This window comes from Calliopsis andreniformis, chromosome 9 (assembly GCF_051401765.1).
Source record: "Calliopsis andreniformis isolate RMS-2024a chromosome 9, iyCalAndr_principal, whole genome shotgun sequence".
NCBI lineage: Eukaryota > Metazoa > Arthropoda > Insecta > Hymenoptera > Andrenidae > Calliopsis > Calliopsis andreniformis.
The window spans coordinates 2,029,657-2,049,405 of record NC_135070.1 but is presented as its reverse complement, the minus strand read 5'-3'; the positions used below and the strand labels follow the sequence as shown (position 1 = coordinate 2,049,405).

The 19,749-nt window shown below is 35.6% G+C and overlaps 1 protein-coding gene across 1 annotated transcript in view; it reads right to left on the bottom strand.

Annotated features, from left to right (window-relative positions):
- Positions 1 to 11,650: 11,650 nt before the first annotated feature.
- Amun (protein amun) overlaps positions 11,651 to 19,749 on the bottom strand; it is a 42,560-nt gene continuing 34,461 nt past the window's right edge. Inside the window, exon 4 of the mRNA XM_076383981.1 lies at positions 11,651 to 19,347. Within this exon, the coding sequence (XP_076240096.1) occupies positions 18,908 to 19,347 (440 nt within the window). The 3' untranslated portion in view covers positions 11,651 to 18,907. The remainder of the gene's footprint in view (positions 19,348 to 19,749) is intronic.

The window sequence follows — 19,749 nt, the reverse complement described above, 5'->3', positions numbered from 1 at the left end:
CAATAATATAGTTGAAAAGTGCAATAGCAGTTTATTTCTTAAAATGCAAATCTGCAACTTTTTGTTCATAAATTGATTTCTCGTTTCACTTTGGTAGGAGGGAAGCTAATTGAGAACTCGAAACTGTCTGAGATATTTTACTTTCTTTGAAAATTCACAATAAATGCTTAAACGTTTTACGATTACATTCTAAACGCGTTTTTTATCTCCTATTTAATGCTTTTCATGATATTATTTAACTATTTAGCACTGAAGCTTGAGAAACTAACCAGAATCTTCTCTTCTAATTGATCTCCAGAAATAAAGGTTGCGAGTTATTTTTTGCCATACGATTCTGCATCGGTGCACCGTCTTCTTGGTTCACATCTCATATTCACAACCTTTGGTTAATTTATTATTAAATTATTGATTCCAACATAATCAACAGTGCAATTATTTCGTGAGTAATGATTTTATTGAATTAATTGTATTCTTTAATTACAACAGCTTCGATTACTTCTGTTATTCATTAATCATGATAACTGACTATTAAGTAATAACTAATCACTGATTACTAATGTGATTTCGTGTTAGTCATAATCCTTCACTATTTACCAGATTACGTTTTACCCAACTCTGAATGGAAGTCGCTAATTTTATGAAAATTAAATTGAACGTCTGAAGTGGTCCTGATTCAGTGGCCAGGAACTATTGTACCTTAAATTTAGCACATTATGGGATAAAGGCAAAAGAGGTTGTTGGTGCAAGATTTAAGTGGGTTATAGGAGTCGCTTTTTCGGAAGTTCAGAGCTGAATATGTAGTTACATATTGGGGGCTAGAAACTATAAGCCACGCCTCCGGAAGGATGTGAACGGCGATTTATGAGGAGATAATACGTAAACGTAGAGGTCATAGGTTGATAGGCTTATAGGCTCACATTGAATACAAATCTACACGAATACTACTATACCTTGTATACTAGGGCATCATTAGCTTCCAGTTTGGTCTCGGATTTAGAATTTAAACTACCCGATTATGTACACTAGAAAGTCTGTAAAAAGCCACTAACAGTAAGATATTTAGAGGTACTATATCTGTGCCTAGCGAAGTAATCGGAATTTTCAATTTATAATAGCTAGCACTAACATGGATTAGTTAAAAGTGGCCAAAAAATGCTTTACACTACGCTTTAACACTGATGCATCGTCAGTTCGACGAATCACAGTCCTGGAAGAAACACACAGAGACAATCGTAGGGTATGTTATTACCGTATTTGTGGTTAATTGTATGTTCTTTTTCATAAACATGTCACAATTTAAATTTTGATCAAATTTAGACAGCTCTTTTTCTGAGTTGGAGAACCCCTTGTTTAGTCTGGGTTACAATTGCGGTAGTATAGGGGATGCTAGTTTTCCAGAATTCTTTCCCCATAGAATTGAGTCATATGATCTTAGATACATCCCCCACCAGCTTTTACTATGAATTTTTGAGTAGGTATATAAGAAGCTGTTTTAGTAGGCCCTAATAATATAATAAGATTTAGTATGAGTCTCTTTATAGTAAAGTAACCATACAGTATATAGAAACGGAAAATAATAAGTTTAAACAATAAATTGAAACTAATTATTAATAGTTGGACTCATTTTCTTCGAAAAAATTTTATCAATTCATTGATACTATTCTCGTAAAATTAAAATAAAAATGAAATAAAGGTTAGATGACCAACTTTCTGTTAGCTCTGTGCCATCGATAAGCAGTGCTAATCACTTTAATTTTAATTTTCTGTATCAAAATACAAATTCTGATCATCCTCTTCCTACCATACTCAATAGTCTGTATAAGAGCGTAGCTTTAGCCATTCTTAGATATTATACTAAGGTAGATGTCCTAATTATTGTCAGTATCCCTATAATTGCCACTTCAATTGCTTTACTTAATGGTGAAGTAGTATATACAGAGAATTACAATTAAAAAAGTTTTTACACAAACATTGCATATTTATTTATGTTTGTATTTAAAAATAAATACTAGAAGGCGAATGTGCTGTTTGAGTATCAAAAACGTGACTGACTTAAGTAGAAAGTAAGGGAAAAGTCATAATGCAAAAAGGGTGGTAATTTTACTATGTTTCACGAAATGAATTTCGAAATATGTAAGAATGATTTCAATAATACAACGAAGAAAAGAGTGATTTTTATTTGTTAACTTATAATAATTAACGATGATAGCAATGAAGATAATATTTTGTCGTTTGTCCATATCAGTGCCGTCAGTAGTCAGTACAACATACGTGTTGTGCATGATCGTGCACGTATAACTGCCACGTGTAATTCTAACCTTCACCTACCTTTACCTACAATTTGATTTGGCAATTTTTTTATTTTGTAAGTAGAATTTTATAACTACCTAGTTTTTGTACTCGTAAGTTTTTTAAATTTATTAATTGTTTTTGTTATTTAACATTTACTTACCTGTAATAGAGAATGTCTATAATTGGGTCTCCATGTCAATAGTAGACTGTCAGTTATCGAGTCATAGTGGGACTAACAGTTCTTGGGTAAGAGGTATACGGACACGATGATTTTTTAACTGACAGGAATAGAGACATTGCACTTCTTTGTACATTTTCAATTATTTCATTATTAATACATTATATTTAACGTATATACAAAATTTCTTTTATAAAAGAGATTTTAAGAAGTATTATGCATCAAACTATAACGATTTATAGGTTAAACAACTCCTAAAACTATTAAATAGTATTACGCGATAAGCTTAATGTGGTAGTAATTGGAATACCTACTCTAGACTGTACTACACTCTACTTTAACTCTCAAATCAAACTCAGAGTCATCTATATTACCATCGTGTACGCCAGTTGCACTTACTATCTGTCGTCACATCGATTAGCTTAATATTTAGTTGTAACCAGTGTTGCACATAGAAACAGTACTGAATTATATTATATTGTAAAATATAATTGATCTATGACGTTCTCACGTGGAAATTCAACATAAATTAAAATTTTTGTTATTAAACGGTACATTACAGTCATATAAATTCATATAGTAAAACTTCGAATCACACTGTCAGTAGACCTGAAGTAAATTTTACTGTGAGATTCGTACATTTAACATTATTGTAGAAAGTATAAAGAATTGAGAGGTTCCGTTCTTTTCTCTCATCATACAAAGGGATTCATAAATGTATGTGCATACTTCAGGGGGTAAACCTATATACTAAAATTAGTGAAAAAAACGTTGTATGTGACAACACTTAAGAAAAGAAACATGTCTCATTTGTCTTACGAAAAAGAGCACATTTACCTTTGATGTAATTTTTCATATGTATCAGATTTCATTTTCCTTCTCAAAGAAAAGCGCATTTGTATGATTTGCTACGAAAACAGGTACGCTATGTGCCATAAAATGTCTGAGTGTGATCTTTCTTGCGACAAAATGATGAAAAAATAGATATGCTACTATTCGTAAGAAGAGATGAAATGTATTCTTTTTTGTAGATAGTCGAGATAGGTTATTTTTCGTAAGACAAATGAGACCTGCTATTTTTCTTAACACACATCGATATCGATATGTCCTATATTCCTTACTTTTCTAGTTATGAAGAATTAACACTTTCAATATGGTAGCGAGTGACGTTTACGTCACGTCTTCCACTTCCAAGAAACGTGGAAGTGGGTGGAAGTGGAGGAAGAGTTTTCCAAGTACCCGAATGTCCTTTGACATAAATGTGTAATACGAGTTGTGTCTAACCGCGCGTGAAGCCATATTTGATTTTATGCATTTTTCACCGTTTTAAAGTGTTTATCCACGGAGCGTCGCTTCAATGCCACGTCATGCTTTGTTTTTAATGAAAAACAAAATTTTTTGCCAAAACCTGTTAAAATATTAAAAGCAGCATAAATGGGTCAATTTTACATAAAAATCGGTTTCTGCCACCAGGGACTCCCTTCCACTTTTACAGCCACTGAATATATTAAAGAATAATCCACACACAAGCTTACAGTCAAGGCATCGACAACAGTTCTTTGTTAATTTATGAGAAGGAATTATGGGAAATAATCTTTTAGGATCTTATTTTCTTTCAGCTTGATTAAATGAGACTATTTATCTTCAGTTTTTAAAGAACGCCTTTCAGGAACTATTACATGATGTGCTTTTGATTATCAAGCATAACTTGTGTTTTATGCATGATGGATAAAGCGAGGGGGACTTATCATATGGCCATTAAATATTTTCAGATTTGAATCCATTTGAAATCTTTTGTGTATGCAACACAAGTGAACAATGTGCAAGATCTACGAGAAAGAACATAACATGGATTTGAGACTATTCAAGGAATTCCTGACATTTTTTAGTGAATGCAGAACTCAATGCTAAGGCATATAGTAAGTTAAAATATTAGGCGGGCACTTCGAACAGTTTCTTTAATTCTTCATGACTTGAACAGTAAGGAATATAGGACACATGTTCATATAACGTTTTTTACTTATTTTAGTGTGTAGATTCACCGCCTCAAGTATGGACATACGTTTATGAATCACCTTGTATAATTAGTAATATGACAAAAGCTTCTCCTACCTACATTAAACAAAATCGTTTTAAAACACTCACGTCTCTTAAAGTGTTTTATCACTCTCAGGGCTAATCATAAGACGTTCCTTTTGATTCTACAAACAATGGTCATTGTCATCATCATACTCTCTGAATTGGATTCAACAAATTTTGCATACTTGATGAAAGAAAGTTCCTGTTCGCGATAGCGCAGTGCGCAGTTCCTGGCAACGAGTCGCGTGGCAAGCTTACTTCTCTCCTTAATTTTAGAAGCACCGAAAAGGAACGACCCGGCGATGGTCGCGCGACGAAAATAATAACGTACCCGTTCAGTGAAAACAGTGAAAATCGCGAACAATTCCTTGCTGCCTACGTACAACAATCGTCGTTCTCTCGTTTCCTGGTCGAACGGAGAATCGATCGAGATGAATATGGTAATGATATCTACGTAGGAGCAGAGAAGTCCGACTTGTATAGAAGAGGTTGAAGAACAAGCACTCGGTGAAAGTCGACGAGATTCGAGAGTGTTTTACTTTCACTTGGTTCGAATGGTCTGACGTTCTTGGAGGCAGCCGCTCTTGACATCGTGCACGAGAGCTAACAACGAGTGTACACTATCGACCGAGATTCACTTGCTAATTTTTTTTCCAGTTAGACAGTGGAGCCTCCAATGACCGAACTCTTATTATCAAAGTACCCTAATATCCGGACATTTTACTATTCGATCATTCTGTTATCTGAATAAAAGGTCTCCTAACTATTTTGCCTTGTTTTGTTGTAATTATAAGTATGTCGTATTTATGTACAATATACATATCCTGTATTCATAGGATATCAGCGCTGTTCGAGCAAAAGGTTACGAGTGCTTTGGGGCTCTACTCTTCCACCCCGTTCCTGTTGTCAGGGAAACCACGCAACGCTTTAAGGTTCACCATGATAATATCTGTGGTAAAATGACCTATGTCACATTTTCAAAAAACTTGAATCAAGGTCTTAATCGAGATCTAGAATATAGAATTTGTATTTACAGAAACAAAAAAAGGCATTAGAAGAATTTTTCGTTTGAAAATGAGGGTTTAAGTACGCTCTAAAGAAAATTTTAGAGGCCAATACCTCAAAAATAAAAACATGTAACTTAGGTCATTTTGTCTTACAACCGCAAATATAGCGTCTCCATTTTCAAGAAAGCTTAAACACTATACACAACACACGTATTAATGCATCAAAGGAACGATTGAAAAAAGTAGGTGAGCGAATAGGCCTCGCGGTTGGAGAGCATTGAAATAGATATAGATACGTAATAAGGCGGTTCTTGGTTTTGATCTCCGAATTTTTTCGGTGTCATCCTGTAAAATGGTTCATATTAATAAAAAAAATGATATGTGTAAAGAATGGGCTCGATTATATAACGGGGACACGTGCCTCCGGGACTCTAAAATTTCACATACGAATTCCCTTAAGCACAGCTTCGTCGTTACTCCAAGTCTTTTATTAGGGCTGCTTAGTTAGCTAGAGATATTCTTCTGTTATCTTTTTCTATGTAATTAATGTTTAGGTTATATTTATGTTGCGCGTATTATCGTAAATCGTTTTATACTTGTATAGTTCCTCTTACTGCTGAAGTATCAAATCAGGATTTTGAATTCTTAAAAAAACTTAGGTTCTGCAGTTTGTATTTTTTACGTTTGCATTTTTTGATCTTAATTTATCAATAGATTTACTCTTGCTCTTAATTCTAAACGCTAGATTTTTATCTGAATTTGAACTAACGTATTTACATTTCCCAAAACTGTAATTGGATAATTTTGTAAATAAAAAGTCTCTTTACTTTTTTCAAGAATTCTACGTTTTCAACTTGTCACTCGTTACTCACAGAAGTACGATGTGTACCTACACAACATTTTCTCGTTACCGTCTCGTTACTAGCCCCTTTATTTTGTGGAATTATTTTCTCATTTTCTTTCGCTTCTACTCTCAAGAAGACAATGTGCTATTAATGCATAAATTAATCCTGCAAAGATACCATCCACTTTATGTAGGCTCGTTATTCCGAGAAAACCTGGCACACCCTGTATAACTATCTATGTATAAAGTACTATGAGGTCGTTCATTAAATTCTGCGGATTTCATTTTAAAATTTGTACAAAACTAATACGATCATTATTTTTTTTTAATATAACGTTTTGCTATTAGCTTCTATTACCTTCCCCCACTTTTCCAATAAAAGCTGGGTTCCATATCTGTACAATTTTGAGGGTTTAGATTCAAAGTATGCATCCACTCAACTTTCACTCCGTCGAATTTTCGAAATGATTGCTCTCCCAGACTGTGCTGTATTATTTGAAACGAATGGTAATTAGAAGGTGTTACATCTGGAGAATAGGTTAGGTGAGGGAAATCTCCTATCTTAATTTACAAATTAGAAGGAAATACAAATTCTGTACTGATTCAAAATTGCACTTTCGATTAAAGTGTGTGGAACCCACTCTTTTTCATGTTGTTAGCACTTTATTATATCAAGAGGTGGACATCTTTTAATCAAAAATGACTATACAGGGTGTTCCAAATCGAAACGGACACCCTTTGCCAATATATTTGAGAGGTCATTTTTTACAAAAAACGTTTCTTCAATAACCTAAGATTTTTTCGCTTTAATAAACAAAAATATATGTACCTACTGACGCGTAAGTTCGTGATACAAAACTGAGTCTTAAAACTTTGAATGTTAATAGGAAGATATGACTTATGCTGCTTTGCCTTGCAACCACAGAAATATGTAGATAACCTACAGGTACAATTTTATTTACGCTACACATTTTCCTAAAATCCAATAAAGAATATAAAAATAAACAGCTTGCAATATGAAGATGAATTTAATTACTTGTAAAAATTTCAATAACATCATAAATAAGAAAAATGTAAGCATAAATCAATATATAAGACGGGAGAATGTAAATCAAGGTGTTAGCGCATGATTGATTAATTAATTAGTAGATAAACCATTAATAAAAAAAAATATAATTTCACCTTGTTTGCCAAATTTGACGACATACGTCAATGTTTATTTCAATATTTGATGTGTATAATTTATACATATAACGAACGTGATTCATTATTATAAGGCAAGATGTCAATAGCAAATCTTCTTAATGGTTCATTAAAATGTTTCGCAACTTCAAATATATCGAGCACTCGAAAGCCTAAATTATTTCTTCTCCTGACATTTTTAAAACAATAATCTGCTTCGCTAATATTAGCATCAAAGTCCAATTAATTACGCGGATCTTAACACTCGCCGTCAAAAGCATCAGGTCACTATGGTGATCATTTACGCAATCAAAATCAATTCCCGCGTTTTCACGATATCACGAATATATCATGTCAGTGACCATTAACGATAATCGTGCCAATCATTTTTGGAACATTTTTCTTTCCCCTATCGAAAGATCGATTATCCCGTAAATGCATAAATCGTGATCGTTTCAATTGGCGCCATTGGCCACCGATCCCCTAACAGTTCCCATCGAAACAAGAAGCTCAATTACTCCTTTTAGCTTCGATTAATTTCGAATCAATTAGCAGGCTGTTTGCGCGCACGTTTCGTTGTGGGAACAGTTAATGGACGCGTAATTACAACCAACTACCGTGAAGCTGTTCACCCTGACTACATCTCGCCGCTTTTCCATCGAACTGTCTTCCTATTATCTACTTGCATGGAAACTATGCAAAGGCAAATAGTATGAGAAATTGTGAAAAGGATTTTTACTTTGAAAGTTTATCGAATTTGATGTGATTTCTGATGTCTAAGAATTTAGTAGGATGATTTAACTAGCCTAGACAAACCGAGCTTTAGCCTGTGATTTGTCATCTATTTGGCAAATCGGAAAACTTTGTTGATTTAACTCTTGTACCATTTAATCCTTGTACGATACTGAATTTTAATTTTTAATGTTTCTTAATAAAAACTCAGTTTATGTCAAATTCGTAGACTCTTAGTAATATTTAGTAACTTATACATTATTGTATGAAAATACAATTTACATTATTTCATGAGATAGAAATTAAATTGATTATACTCGTATGTAATTGTTATTTGAACAGTGCACAAGAGTTAAAAAGAAATTACATAGTTTGTTGTTATTAGGAGTACCTACTTATCTACTTTTTAATGTACACCGGTAGTTTCTATATATTCTATAAATACTAGAACATAATTTATAGCTTTTAATTAACGATCAATGAAAATATGGACGAAATTTTTTGATAATCCTAATAGGAAGCTAATGGAAAAGGATCAGTCGTTACTGCAAGTTGTACCTCGTTCCAGCGAAATTTTAACGAAAATTATTCGTACACGAAAATTCATAGCATCAGGTATCTCCATAAACTAAATTGATACTTTTAGATTTACCTGTGTGTTTAGTAATTACATATTGTAAATCCAAATTTTTGTTCGTTTCTTATAAAATGATTTCAAAAGGAATTAAACGAAATGTTAAACAGTGATGATTTTACAGGAATGCCGCCTCTATTAATACAGTTTCAGATACTATAAATGGGATTTATATTTTGTTTAAAAAGGAACAGAATTACTTTACATGTGTAATGAGTATGTACATCCAAAAAGAAAATAATTAAAAAGGCAAGTAGAGTGGTTTGAAATTTTTGTTAGACTGAAGATTTCAGGAACTTCTCTTCTATTTTAAAATCCTAATTATTATTAAGAATTTTTTATAAGCTTTTAACTCATAAGGTAGACTTCTTTATGTTCCAGAAGTACTTTTATCTTTATATTAAAGTATTTAATCAACGTGCAGTAATTTCTCTTTATAAACTCGCTGCGATAGGTACCTACTTACTATAACTTGGGTAGTAACCTTCCAGCACATAAATTGTGCTTAAAAACGTATAATTCGCTATATGCTCAATATTAGAGAGTGTTGAACCTGTAGTTATATAGTTATATAGTTATATACATACATAAGTACATAGATATGAGAGCCAATTACAACTCGGTTTACTATGTATTTTTCCTTTTCTAATGGTATTTAAGCTACTAGAATTTGAAGTTGACAAATACTTAATAATAAATATTTTTATTAATTTTATGAAATTTTCCTGAATTTTTATCACGAGCTTTTTTTACGAGACATAGAAGAAAATGAAAAATTTAAGAAAATGTATATAAAAATTGCACTGCAAAAAATTTTGAAGCCCTTATAATATCTTAAAAATTACTTTGTCAGTAACTACTTTTTATAGTTTTAATCTGGGAAACTAAAATCGATTTTTTCGCTGTTAAAACATGTTTTTAGTTTAATTTTTTCGTTCCAACCTACCGCATATTTTTACCCGATAAGGATTATTAAAAGATAACTGTACGTAGTTATTTGTTGTCACAAGATTGTCATGTGTTTATAAATTTTACGGAATCTCTAAAGTCCCAAATTCACTGGTTCAGTGATAAAATACTACAAAAAATAGCTGCGATACTATGAACTGTTAAAATGTTATGATTCATCGAAAGAAGATATCGAATGAATTCTAACGCGTGTAAAAAACGGCAGAAATTGAATATGCACAGAGGAATCGATTGTTTCCATATTTTCCAGGCGGAAAAGGAGAGAAAAATGGTGAATGTCCTTTAGTTCATTCGACATCCTCTGCGGACCCTGTTTATGTCCTCGTAAAGGTGCATGTCAGATATCACATAAAAAGTAGCAATGTTTCGGTGTTGTTCACGTAAAAACATGGTGTGGGCGTTCTCCAATTCTCTCTATGATTCTCTGTTTCATTCCTCTCATAAATTTTTTTTAGGAATAATAATTAGAAAACAAATTACATCCCTCGCATTATTTTAATTACATTCTCCGTTTAGACTGAGGTAGTTGGACTATATTACAGAATATTAATTTTCTCATTTTCTTTGGTGGATAAATTATTTTTTAATTAAAGCAACTCATACTTTGCAAAGCAGAATCTAGTTATACTTAAATTTTTTTTAAAACAATTTCATAAGTATTGAAACATTCAGTAAGCACTTGGAAATTAAGTATTCTCCAACAGATTAAAGGAATTCTACAAACTTACCTATTTTTACCATAAAACTCATTCTATGCTGAAATGTTTGAAAATTTAACTGGCCTTTATACATGATACCTGTATATCCTTATTTCTTGATACGTTAAAAACTTAACTTTCCATATTTCTTAAGATTCTGAACATTTTCCTATTATCTTCATGTTCATTAGTGTATCAATAATGTTTATACTGACATGATATATATGTATCGTTTATAAGTACAATTGATTAGTATAAATATCATATGAAGCATATTATGTAGTTAGGAGCCTTTAAAGAGCTACTTTAATATACTTTTTAAATGCTCTATTACTTATTTAGTTGTTAATTGAATGTTCATGTTAATGCACAAACTGTAGTTCCAGTAATAATATAGCCAAACAGTATTTAATTATGAAAATTCCATTATGAAAATAACGTTTTATATATCTTAACTCCCTAGTGCATAGCTTGAATCTGAGGGACTCATGAGCATATCGTTTTTCATTTCTTTTTTTTTGGTTTACATAAATATTAATAAATATGTATCTTATATGCAGGTACATATCAGATAGTCCTAACGAAACTGTATTTATTAATATAATGTAGACAAAACGGTGGTTCCCTGGAACTTTACACGTGCACTGGAAGGTTAACTGAGCATTAAGAATTATTTAAATGTTCTACTTGATACTTCAGTAGTAGTAATAATAAAATACTTTTTAATTAAATTTCATTTAGGTCCGATGCACACTAGCGACTTTTGTCGTTGCGATCTCGCTGCGACTAATATTTTTCTTTGCTTTCCCCGTTGTAAACAACAAAGATAGACGTGATTGCAGCGAGATCGCAGCGACAAAACTCGCTCGTGTGCATCGAGGCTTAGTCGTGGAAGAAATTCCAGTATAAAGCTAACGTTTCGCACACCTCCTTTCAGCGTGAAAAATGATTACACAAGAGCTTCCCTCACTGGCGCATCTCCGTTCCATCGACGCAGTGTAGTATGTCCGGATTCAAGCAGAACACCATAGGCCGTAACGTTTTCAAATAATTTATTTAACCTTCGTACTTCGGTAATGACATCACGTTGCTTTACAATTAATCCGAGAGTTACACGTTACTATGAAGAGGGAACAAAGGGTAAATCGGTCGCAGAAGCGTTCTATACAAACTCGAATACACGACGGGGCACCGAAGTTCGGTCCTCGCTGTCGGGGGCGTGTAGGGGGTGCAAAAGGCCCAGAGAATTTTCGGAAAGGTGTGCATCGGCAGGTGAGAAGGGACTTCGAACGCAGCCAAGGATCGCTTTGGATCTTCCTGTGGCTTGGCTAGGTGCTGCTCGTCGAAGGCAAGATAAAAGGCGAATCCCCTCGATCAGACGGAACCAGTAGCCGCGACACGATCGATGGGGCGGAACTCGTGGGCTCCCATCGCGTGTTCGTCGATTCACACGATTGCTTATTAGTAACAATAAATGGCAGTAATTACGGTGATCCCTATTTAATCATCGATCCACTCGACGCGTTTCGTGAACTTGAAATGCGAACCACTCGAACAGTCTGACCAGTGATCTCCGTTTTGGTTCATTGTCCAGCCAGTTCAGTGCCCCCCCCTTCCCCCTCCACCCATAAGGAGATCCGCGGGGCTTTGTTAATGAGATAACGCTGTATCGATCACCGTACGCTAACGCGAATGTCACTGGCTTTGTGCTCGTTTCTCGAGACGCGGCTGGATTAACGTGCGGCCCAGCTAACCAAAGGCATCAGTTCAACGATTAACTCGAGAAAACGGGTCACAGGCTCGCGCATTTGCTCTGTAATTTGATCCCTGACTAATTGTCGACAGCTATTTGACATAAATGCCAATAAACATCGGTCTGTGGAGTCGGATGATTGAATGCGCGTATGTATTTTGGTCACAGGATGTCGATTTGTGGACTTATCTCGCGGGAATTTGCGGTGTTAATAGTGATAAGTTTGTTTCACGAAAAATAAAAATATTGTATTAACCCTCGTCTAGCTAACGCGGGTCATTTTTTACACCGTGTTGGCTCGCGGTGTAGTAGTTCAAAACAGTCGGCTTTTCGAGAGTCAAATCTGTAGGCAATATGATGTAAGTCACACTTTAGGAAAGTTGAGTTTGTGTTGATTGAAGTATCTGAGAGAGAATTTGCATTTTTAGTAGAAGGAAATTGAATTAATTGTGTTCAAATTTTTAAAAATTTGAAGCTTTCTGAAAGTTTGGAGTTTAGCTTTAAGTGACCCCTCGGTATGATAAAGGATACATGGAAAACATCGTTTATCTACTGCAATAATAACATAATTAAAGTTTGCTCTTTTTGAATTATTAGTATAGAAAGAACGATTTTTGCATTAAATGGTGATGTTGTACCATTTCTCGACGATTCATAATTTTTTAGTTATGTCATTATTATAGCAAATCAGCGATATGTTTACTAATGGGTAAATAAAAGACTATAACCAAATCAATGGTCAAGCCCATTTAAAGATTACCCATTTAAAGATTTTACAATTTTTCTTTCATTGCTAAGCTAGTCAATAATGTCTACTCTCACATTTGATACATAATTTATATCTCGTTATTATAAGGCAAGGAATTAGAAAACTTTTTTCTTAAATAATGAGAATAAAATAAAATACAAGTCCTTAATAGAAAACTGACATTTAAAATTTCGAAGTTAATATCTGGAAACTAAAAATAGATATATAACTTATGCAACTTATACTGTTTGTCTTACAATTACAAAACAAGAAACACTTTTGCAAAGAATTGATTGAAACTGTATTTAAAAGTAAAAAAAAAACAGAAAAAAAAAATAAATTCGTGTGAGTGATGATTGTTTTTTTTTTTGAATGTTTTTTTCAGCTGTATTTCCACGATTTCAGTCAACAAGTCGAACTTCTTTTTTGGATTTCGACTATCCTTGTAAAAATAATATTGTGGATTCGAAAATCTGTAAAATATACGAAGGACGATTTTGTGGTTCATCAGGGAAGTTATGCATCACCATACGTTCACTCGTTATAAGCTTGTGATTCATTATAAGTAATGAACTGGAAGAGGCACGTTTCCAATTCGTTGGTGTCAAATTTAAATTTGTTGAAGAGGATAGTGAAAGCAAATAAGAAAATAATTCTAAGAAATGTAATGGAATATCGATGATATTATAATGAGAGTAATGCAACGAGACTAAATCCGTTACTGAAACATCACTCTACAAGATCAAATCTTGTGCAAAGCTGAACACAAGAATAAGAAGGGTTATTGTGTTTAACACGTTCACTGCCGTGACATTTTGGAATTGCAATGCTGTCTGAAACATTTGCAATGCACAAACCATATACTAACAATCAATGGCATTAGGAACAATATAAAATAATAAGTGCGTTATTGAATTGTGAAATATTCTTGTTTTCAGTAATATACATTTGCATAAATGAAAGGGCGCGAAGAGAGTGCCCAGTGTGTTTCCCAATTCGAAATTCATCAAATTTACATGCGTACTATAAATATTAAAATATTATCGCTGCGTATGTTTATCATTGATAACTACTTAACATGCGACATAAAATCTATACCTAAATAAACATGAATTAAATTACTGATAAGTGCTAAAATGGTTAACCTTTTCAGGTACGAAATTACTAAAATTGTAAAACATGATTCAATTTCTTGTTTTAATTACAATTATTCGTTACGATTCCTCTTGATCGTACGACAAACTTCCTCAATTTTTTACTGAAGATATTTATAGTAAATATTTATATATCATATTTACTACATTTTTGTTAGCAATATTTGAATTCGAAATAAAATAAGTTAACACGATGAGTGTCGCGTGGGTTTCAGTGACTTACGATTCTTATCGACAGTTTCGTTTAATGGATAAGCGTACTCTGCTATTTGAAACTGAAATACGATGGCAAAATAGAAAGTTAAAATCATGAAAAATTTAACACAATTCTTACGTTTCCATTACTAAATATAATATCACATTTCTTAAATGTGTCGATTATTATGAACATGGTGTAAGTCTAAAAAATAAAAAACTTCAAAAAATTAGTTTTTCATTCTACTTTGTGTTGTATCGATTTATGTCTTTTATGTTTTAAAAAATTTTTGCAAAATATAACAGGATTTATTATGTTCCATTGTATTCTATCAATTTATCGTGATTTTAGAAAATATTAGACAATGAAAATTTTACTATTGAATCAGAATATTGACAGAAACTAATTAAATGAGATTACAATTATATTATAATTAAGGAAATATATTTGTTTTTAACTCGTATTATTTTATAAAATATATGATCTTTTGTAAGTCACGAATTAGAATGCAGTACTAATTTTCAAAATGGTGTAAGCATATCATGTATTTAAAAAACATGCTCTTATAAAAGTTATACATGAAATTTTATAATGATAAAAAAGTTTCGCATTAGAAGAGCATATATTTTGTAAAACATCTTGTTCAATTATGGAAAAAATTTTATAACCCATTTGAGATACATTACACACCAGGTGTAAAATCTTGTACCTAGTCAGAAAGACGAATTACACACCGCGTGTGTAAAGTGTAATACTCCAAACAGAAATTTCAGCTCCTGGGGATCGTCTTATAAGAAATCTTTCGTCTCGAGTGGGGGTTAATACACCTGACTAAAAACATACACGATAGAGAAAATAAATAACTTACACCACTTCCATAAGCACCGACGCAAACCTATAATTTTCGGAATTCTATCGAGAAATGAAAATTCTGCCACGGCACTCAACGTGTTGCAAGACTGAAATCACGAATAAGTGACAACGGTCAAAGTACTAACTACCCTTCGATTATCCTCCAGCTTTGCCAGCTGTCTTTTCACTGAAGATAGACGAATTTTTCAAAATTGCTGAAACTCGAGCCACTACAAGGCTTCAACATTTTTTATTTTCGTCACCGTGTTAGTCTTGTTGCATCACACGTATCTTCGCGTTAGGAGATCGAAAGAGAGAGAGAGAGAGAAATGCGTGGGTGGGTAAGAGTGACGCAAATCTCGTCGAGAAGCCCCGCGGATCACCGTTTCCTTACCCGCCAGTGACGATCATGTATAATATTCGAAACCGCACGATTCGCGCGCGTTTGCTCGCCGTGGTTCACCTTTACCCCTGCGTACGTTGCGTAGTCGAAATGGAAGAGACAACGAAACAAGCAAAAAGGAAAAAAAAACTTGTGTACTTGCGCGAGTTACGCTGGCACGCATATTCTTATATACGTGTACGTGTATGTGTGTCGTGAGCATGGAATGTCTCATGAGTACACGCGAAAATGATCAAATGTGTCAGCCGTCGGAAAAGAGAGAGTGAGTGAGTGAGTGAGAGAGTGAGAGAGAGTATGTGTGTGTGAGAGAGAGAGAGAATAAAATAAAAGAAAAAAAACAAACAACTTCGCTACACTAAATCCGTTACGTTTATAAGACAATAAAAACTATGCTCTCGCCTTCATTCGTAATAGTAGTAGTAGTAGTAGTAATAGTAATAGTAGTACTAGCAGTAATATAATAATCATAATCATAATTATAATAATAATCATAATCATCATTTCGTCATCGTAGTATAATCATCTGGTTCGCAAACACGTATTATCGACCTTATTAGTCATCACCGTCGAGTTTAATTACTAATTTATATTCTCTAGTCATATTCATACTCATTCGCACATTCGTGTCCTCCTCTCGTCGTCGTCGTCGTCGTCACGATCGTCCAGAAACGTTGGGGACCTTCGACGCCCTCCGTAGAACGTACACACGTCTGTGTATATAAACTAGCTATACATTATCTATATCTATATATTTTCTTCCCTTGCCAACGAAACGGTCGATACAGAATAAATTAGGCGCGAAATAAATAGAACGGCTCGCTACGGTTTTCATAAGGTAGGTTCATTCATACTCGCAGTGTTTCTAGTCCTCATTGTCCTCTTCCTCTCAGTTAGCATTCATCCTCTCGGTGTGCGCGTGATGGTGCCGGCTAAATCATCTCTCATCGATTTCTCAATCTCCCGATAAAAGAAAGAAGTAAACGATCGATGCACCGGAGATTCTGAACGGGGTTCACTTCCGACGGGTCTCTACTTCCGGTCTCATTTTCCCTGTCGCGTGCAGCCGAACACGCGCGACTGCTCTGTGAATGCGTGTGTCAGTTTCAGCGACACAGTCTGTACTACAATATGGCCACGAGGCCTACACTCTTCTAAATTATAAATATAGTACATATACATAACATATATAATATATAGCATATTATATATTATATTGTGTGTATATATACAGGTTTATAAAATTCGAGTGAACGTTCTCGACGAAACTACACAACGGATTATTTTTCATTATTTTCTGATACCTTTCTCACCCCTCTCGTTCGCACAGCATTCAATCTAACACACGGTCTCCCTTTCGCTCTTTCCTTCTCTCCCAAGTTAATTCCGTTTTCTGTTCAACTGTAATTTGCTTGGTTTATTTTCCTTCCTCGTTCCTTGATCGATCCTCGCCGACGTCATTCACACCTTCGATAGTGTTTCTCGTCTTCGTCTATTCCTCGATGATTAGCAGTGATCGTTAATTAATGTAAAAATACTAGTTGAATCCCTGTACACGAAAACCTTGACCAAGGTGGCATGTGTGTCTCCGTGAATCCGAGTATCTGTGTACATACACGCGCCGTGTCACATGTGCACATATGTATGTGGATGTGTATGGGTGTGTATGCGTGTGTATAGTTAGGTCCGCCGCCACTGGCACACGTTCTCTTTCATTCATTGGTGGACTCAAAAAAGCGTTTACGGTTTTATTTCTGTTTCTAAAGATTCTTTTACTTACAAGGTATTTGGTTTTTCTCCATGCATCACTCTGACATGCAGTTTTTCGTTTAGGTATATAAATTATGGTAATGATTCTGTATTATAATTATAATAATAATTATTATTAATATTAATATTATCATTGTTTATTCGGTGTGTACCGCCCGCTCATATTTTTGTTTCTCTTGCTGGTCACGGAATCTAGTTACTCTCTCTCCCTCTCTCTCTTTCGCGCGCGCGCGCGCGCGAGCACACACATTTGACAGTACCGTTCTCTCCCTCTCTTTCTCTCCTTGCTTTCGCATTCTCGCTCACGCACACCGTATCCAAATAACCGCAATTCGAACAATAGTATCGTTCCTGTATCTCGCTCGCGTCTCATCGTCATCGTCAGCAACAGCAACAGCAACAGCAGCAGCAACAGCCTCGAACACGCGGTACAAATCACGATAAAAAGGAATGATATTCTCACGTTCATCTTGATCGAAGTAGAGGCTAAGTCGTCGGTTTCGGTACGTCGTGTAACACAAAGCCGAAATGGGGTGAAAATCAGGGGATGGGCGTTGTGGGCAGGGTGGTCGCGCTGAAAAGGCAGTAACCAAGATCGCCTCGCTTTGACGAACCTGAAAAAACGGGAGTTTCTACGCTTCCTAAACAGCTATGCTGCGGCAGAAACAGCGGGGGCAAAGCTCCATCGGCTGATGCTTGATTTTTCCATTGAAATTTCAGAAACGACCGAATTCCCTCCGCCCGCGTTGTCGCCCCGTGAACGCCCGTCACGAGTAGAAATGAAAGAACTCGGGGTTCATGGGACACGCGACGCACCAGCGCCAGAAATTGAACAGACAACGCGAACGGAAGAGAGAAGATAGAGTATCCTCGAGACATTGGTCAGGGGGAAAATTGTAGGGGGAACTTTACCCTCTTATTTCTGCCTCTGACCGAGCCCAATGAGTCTAAAAACCAGCAAGGTGCTCACACGGAACGGCCCGTTATCTCGTACGTGTCTCTGTGTGTGATAATACTATTTTACACGAAGAAATATCGGGGAAAATTTCTACAGTGGTGGGACAGGAAGAGAAAGGACAGAAGAGTCGAGGACAGAGAGTGAGAGAGAGAACAGAGAAGGGAAAAGGAAGAGGCCTAGAGGAGGGCAAGTGAATAAAGGTGATCAGAGTGGTGAAGTAGGAAACAGAGTGATAGCGAGTGAGCGAGAGAAAGAGAGAGAGCAGGAACGAAGGAGGATCATCGAAAAACGATCGTGATGGTGCGATGGTAGCTACAAGGTCTACTATCCGCGACCCTGATCGGTGACCCTGGCGGTTTTTAGAAGCGCCTCGCTGTGATCAGCGTTAGATTGGCGGCCGACACGAGGGTGCTGACGTTGTTGCTCATATTGTTATTCGTGGCTCCCTGGCTGGCGGTGGGTCACTTCTTACTCTTCTTGGTGGGCGGCTCCTGCACGTCCTGTGAGTCCTCGGTGTCCTCGCTGTCAGTCGGTCGTGGCGTGTTGTTACTGTCCTCGTTGTCGTTCGTGGCGAGGGAGTCGTTCGTGTCTTCGCTGGCCGCGGTGACCGTGATCGGCGTGGCCGGTTTGTCCATCGAGTCCTCGGTAAAGGATGTGGTGGTGCTGTTCTCGTCGATGGCCGCCGGATCGATACTGCCCGGTTCCTTGCCGTTCACCGCCACTTCCTGATTGCTGTCGTCCGACGGCTCTGTCGCCTCCCCGTTGCTGGGCGGATGAGAGTTCCCGTTCTCCGTGGACCCCGGGATCCCGTCCAGCAGCTCTGGCTTCAGCTCGGACGCGACGTAGTGGGTCCATAGAGCGAGCTCCACCCTATGGGGGCTCCATGTTTTCCCATTCGACGCTGAAACACCAACGGATTCACGCGGATATTTAAACTCTGCCTCAAACCCTCTCCACCAGTCTTTCTATCTTAAGAGCCTCGCCTGGCTGTTGAAAGGTTACTCCGTATACGGCGAGTTAAACGAGTACTTACACGACTAACTTTCGTAGAATAATGTTACTTGGAACCGTATTATATTGAGTGCAGCCGAATGATACGTACGTACACCGTGCATAAATATTTTGACACTTTCATGCTATTGGAAATTTATAAAATACCTACACATTTTTTTTAAAATACTAACAGCTATCAAATGTTACTCTCATCAGTATTCAGAAACATTATATAATTGTCCAAGATGAAATTTGTAGCAATAATTATATCACAGAAATTTACTTAGTGTATTTTGTATATTGTAATCAT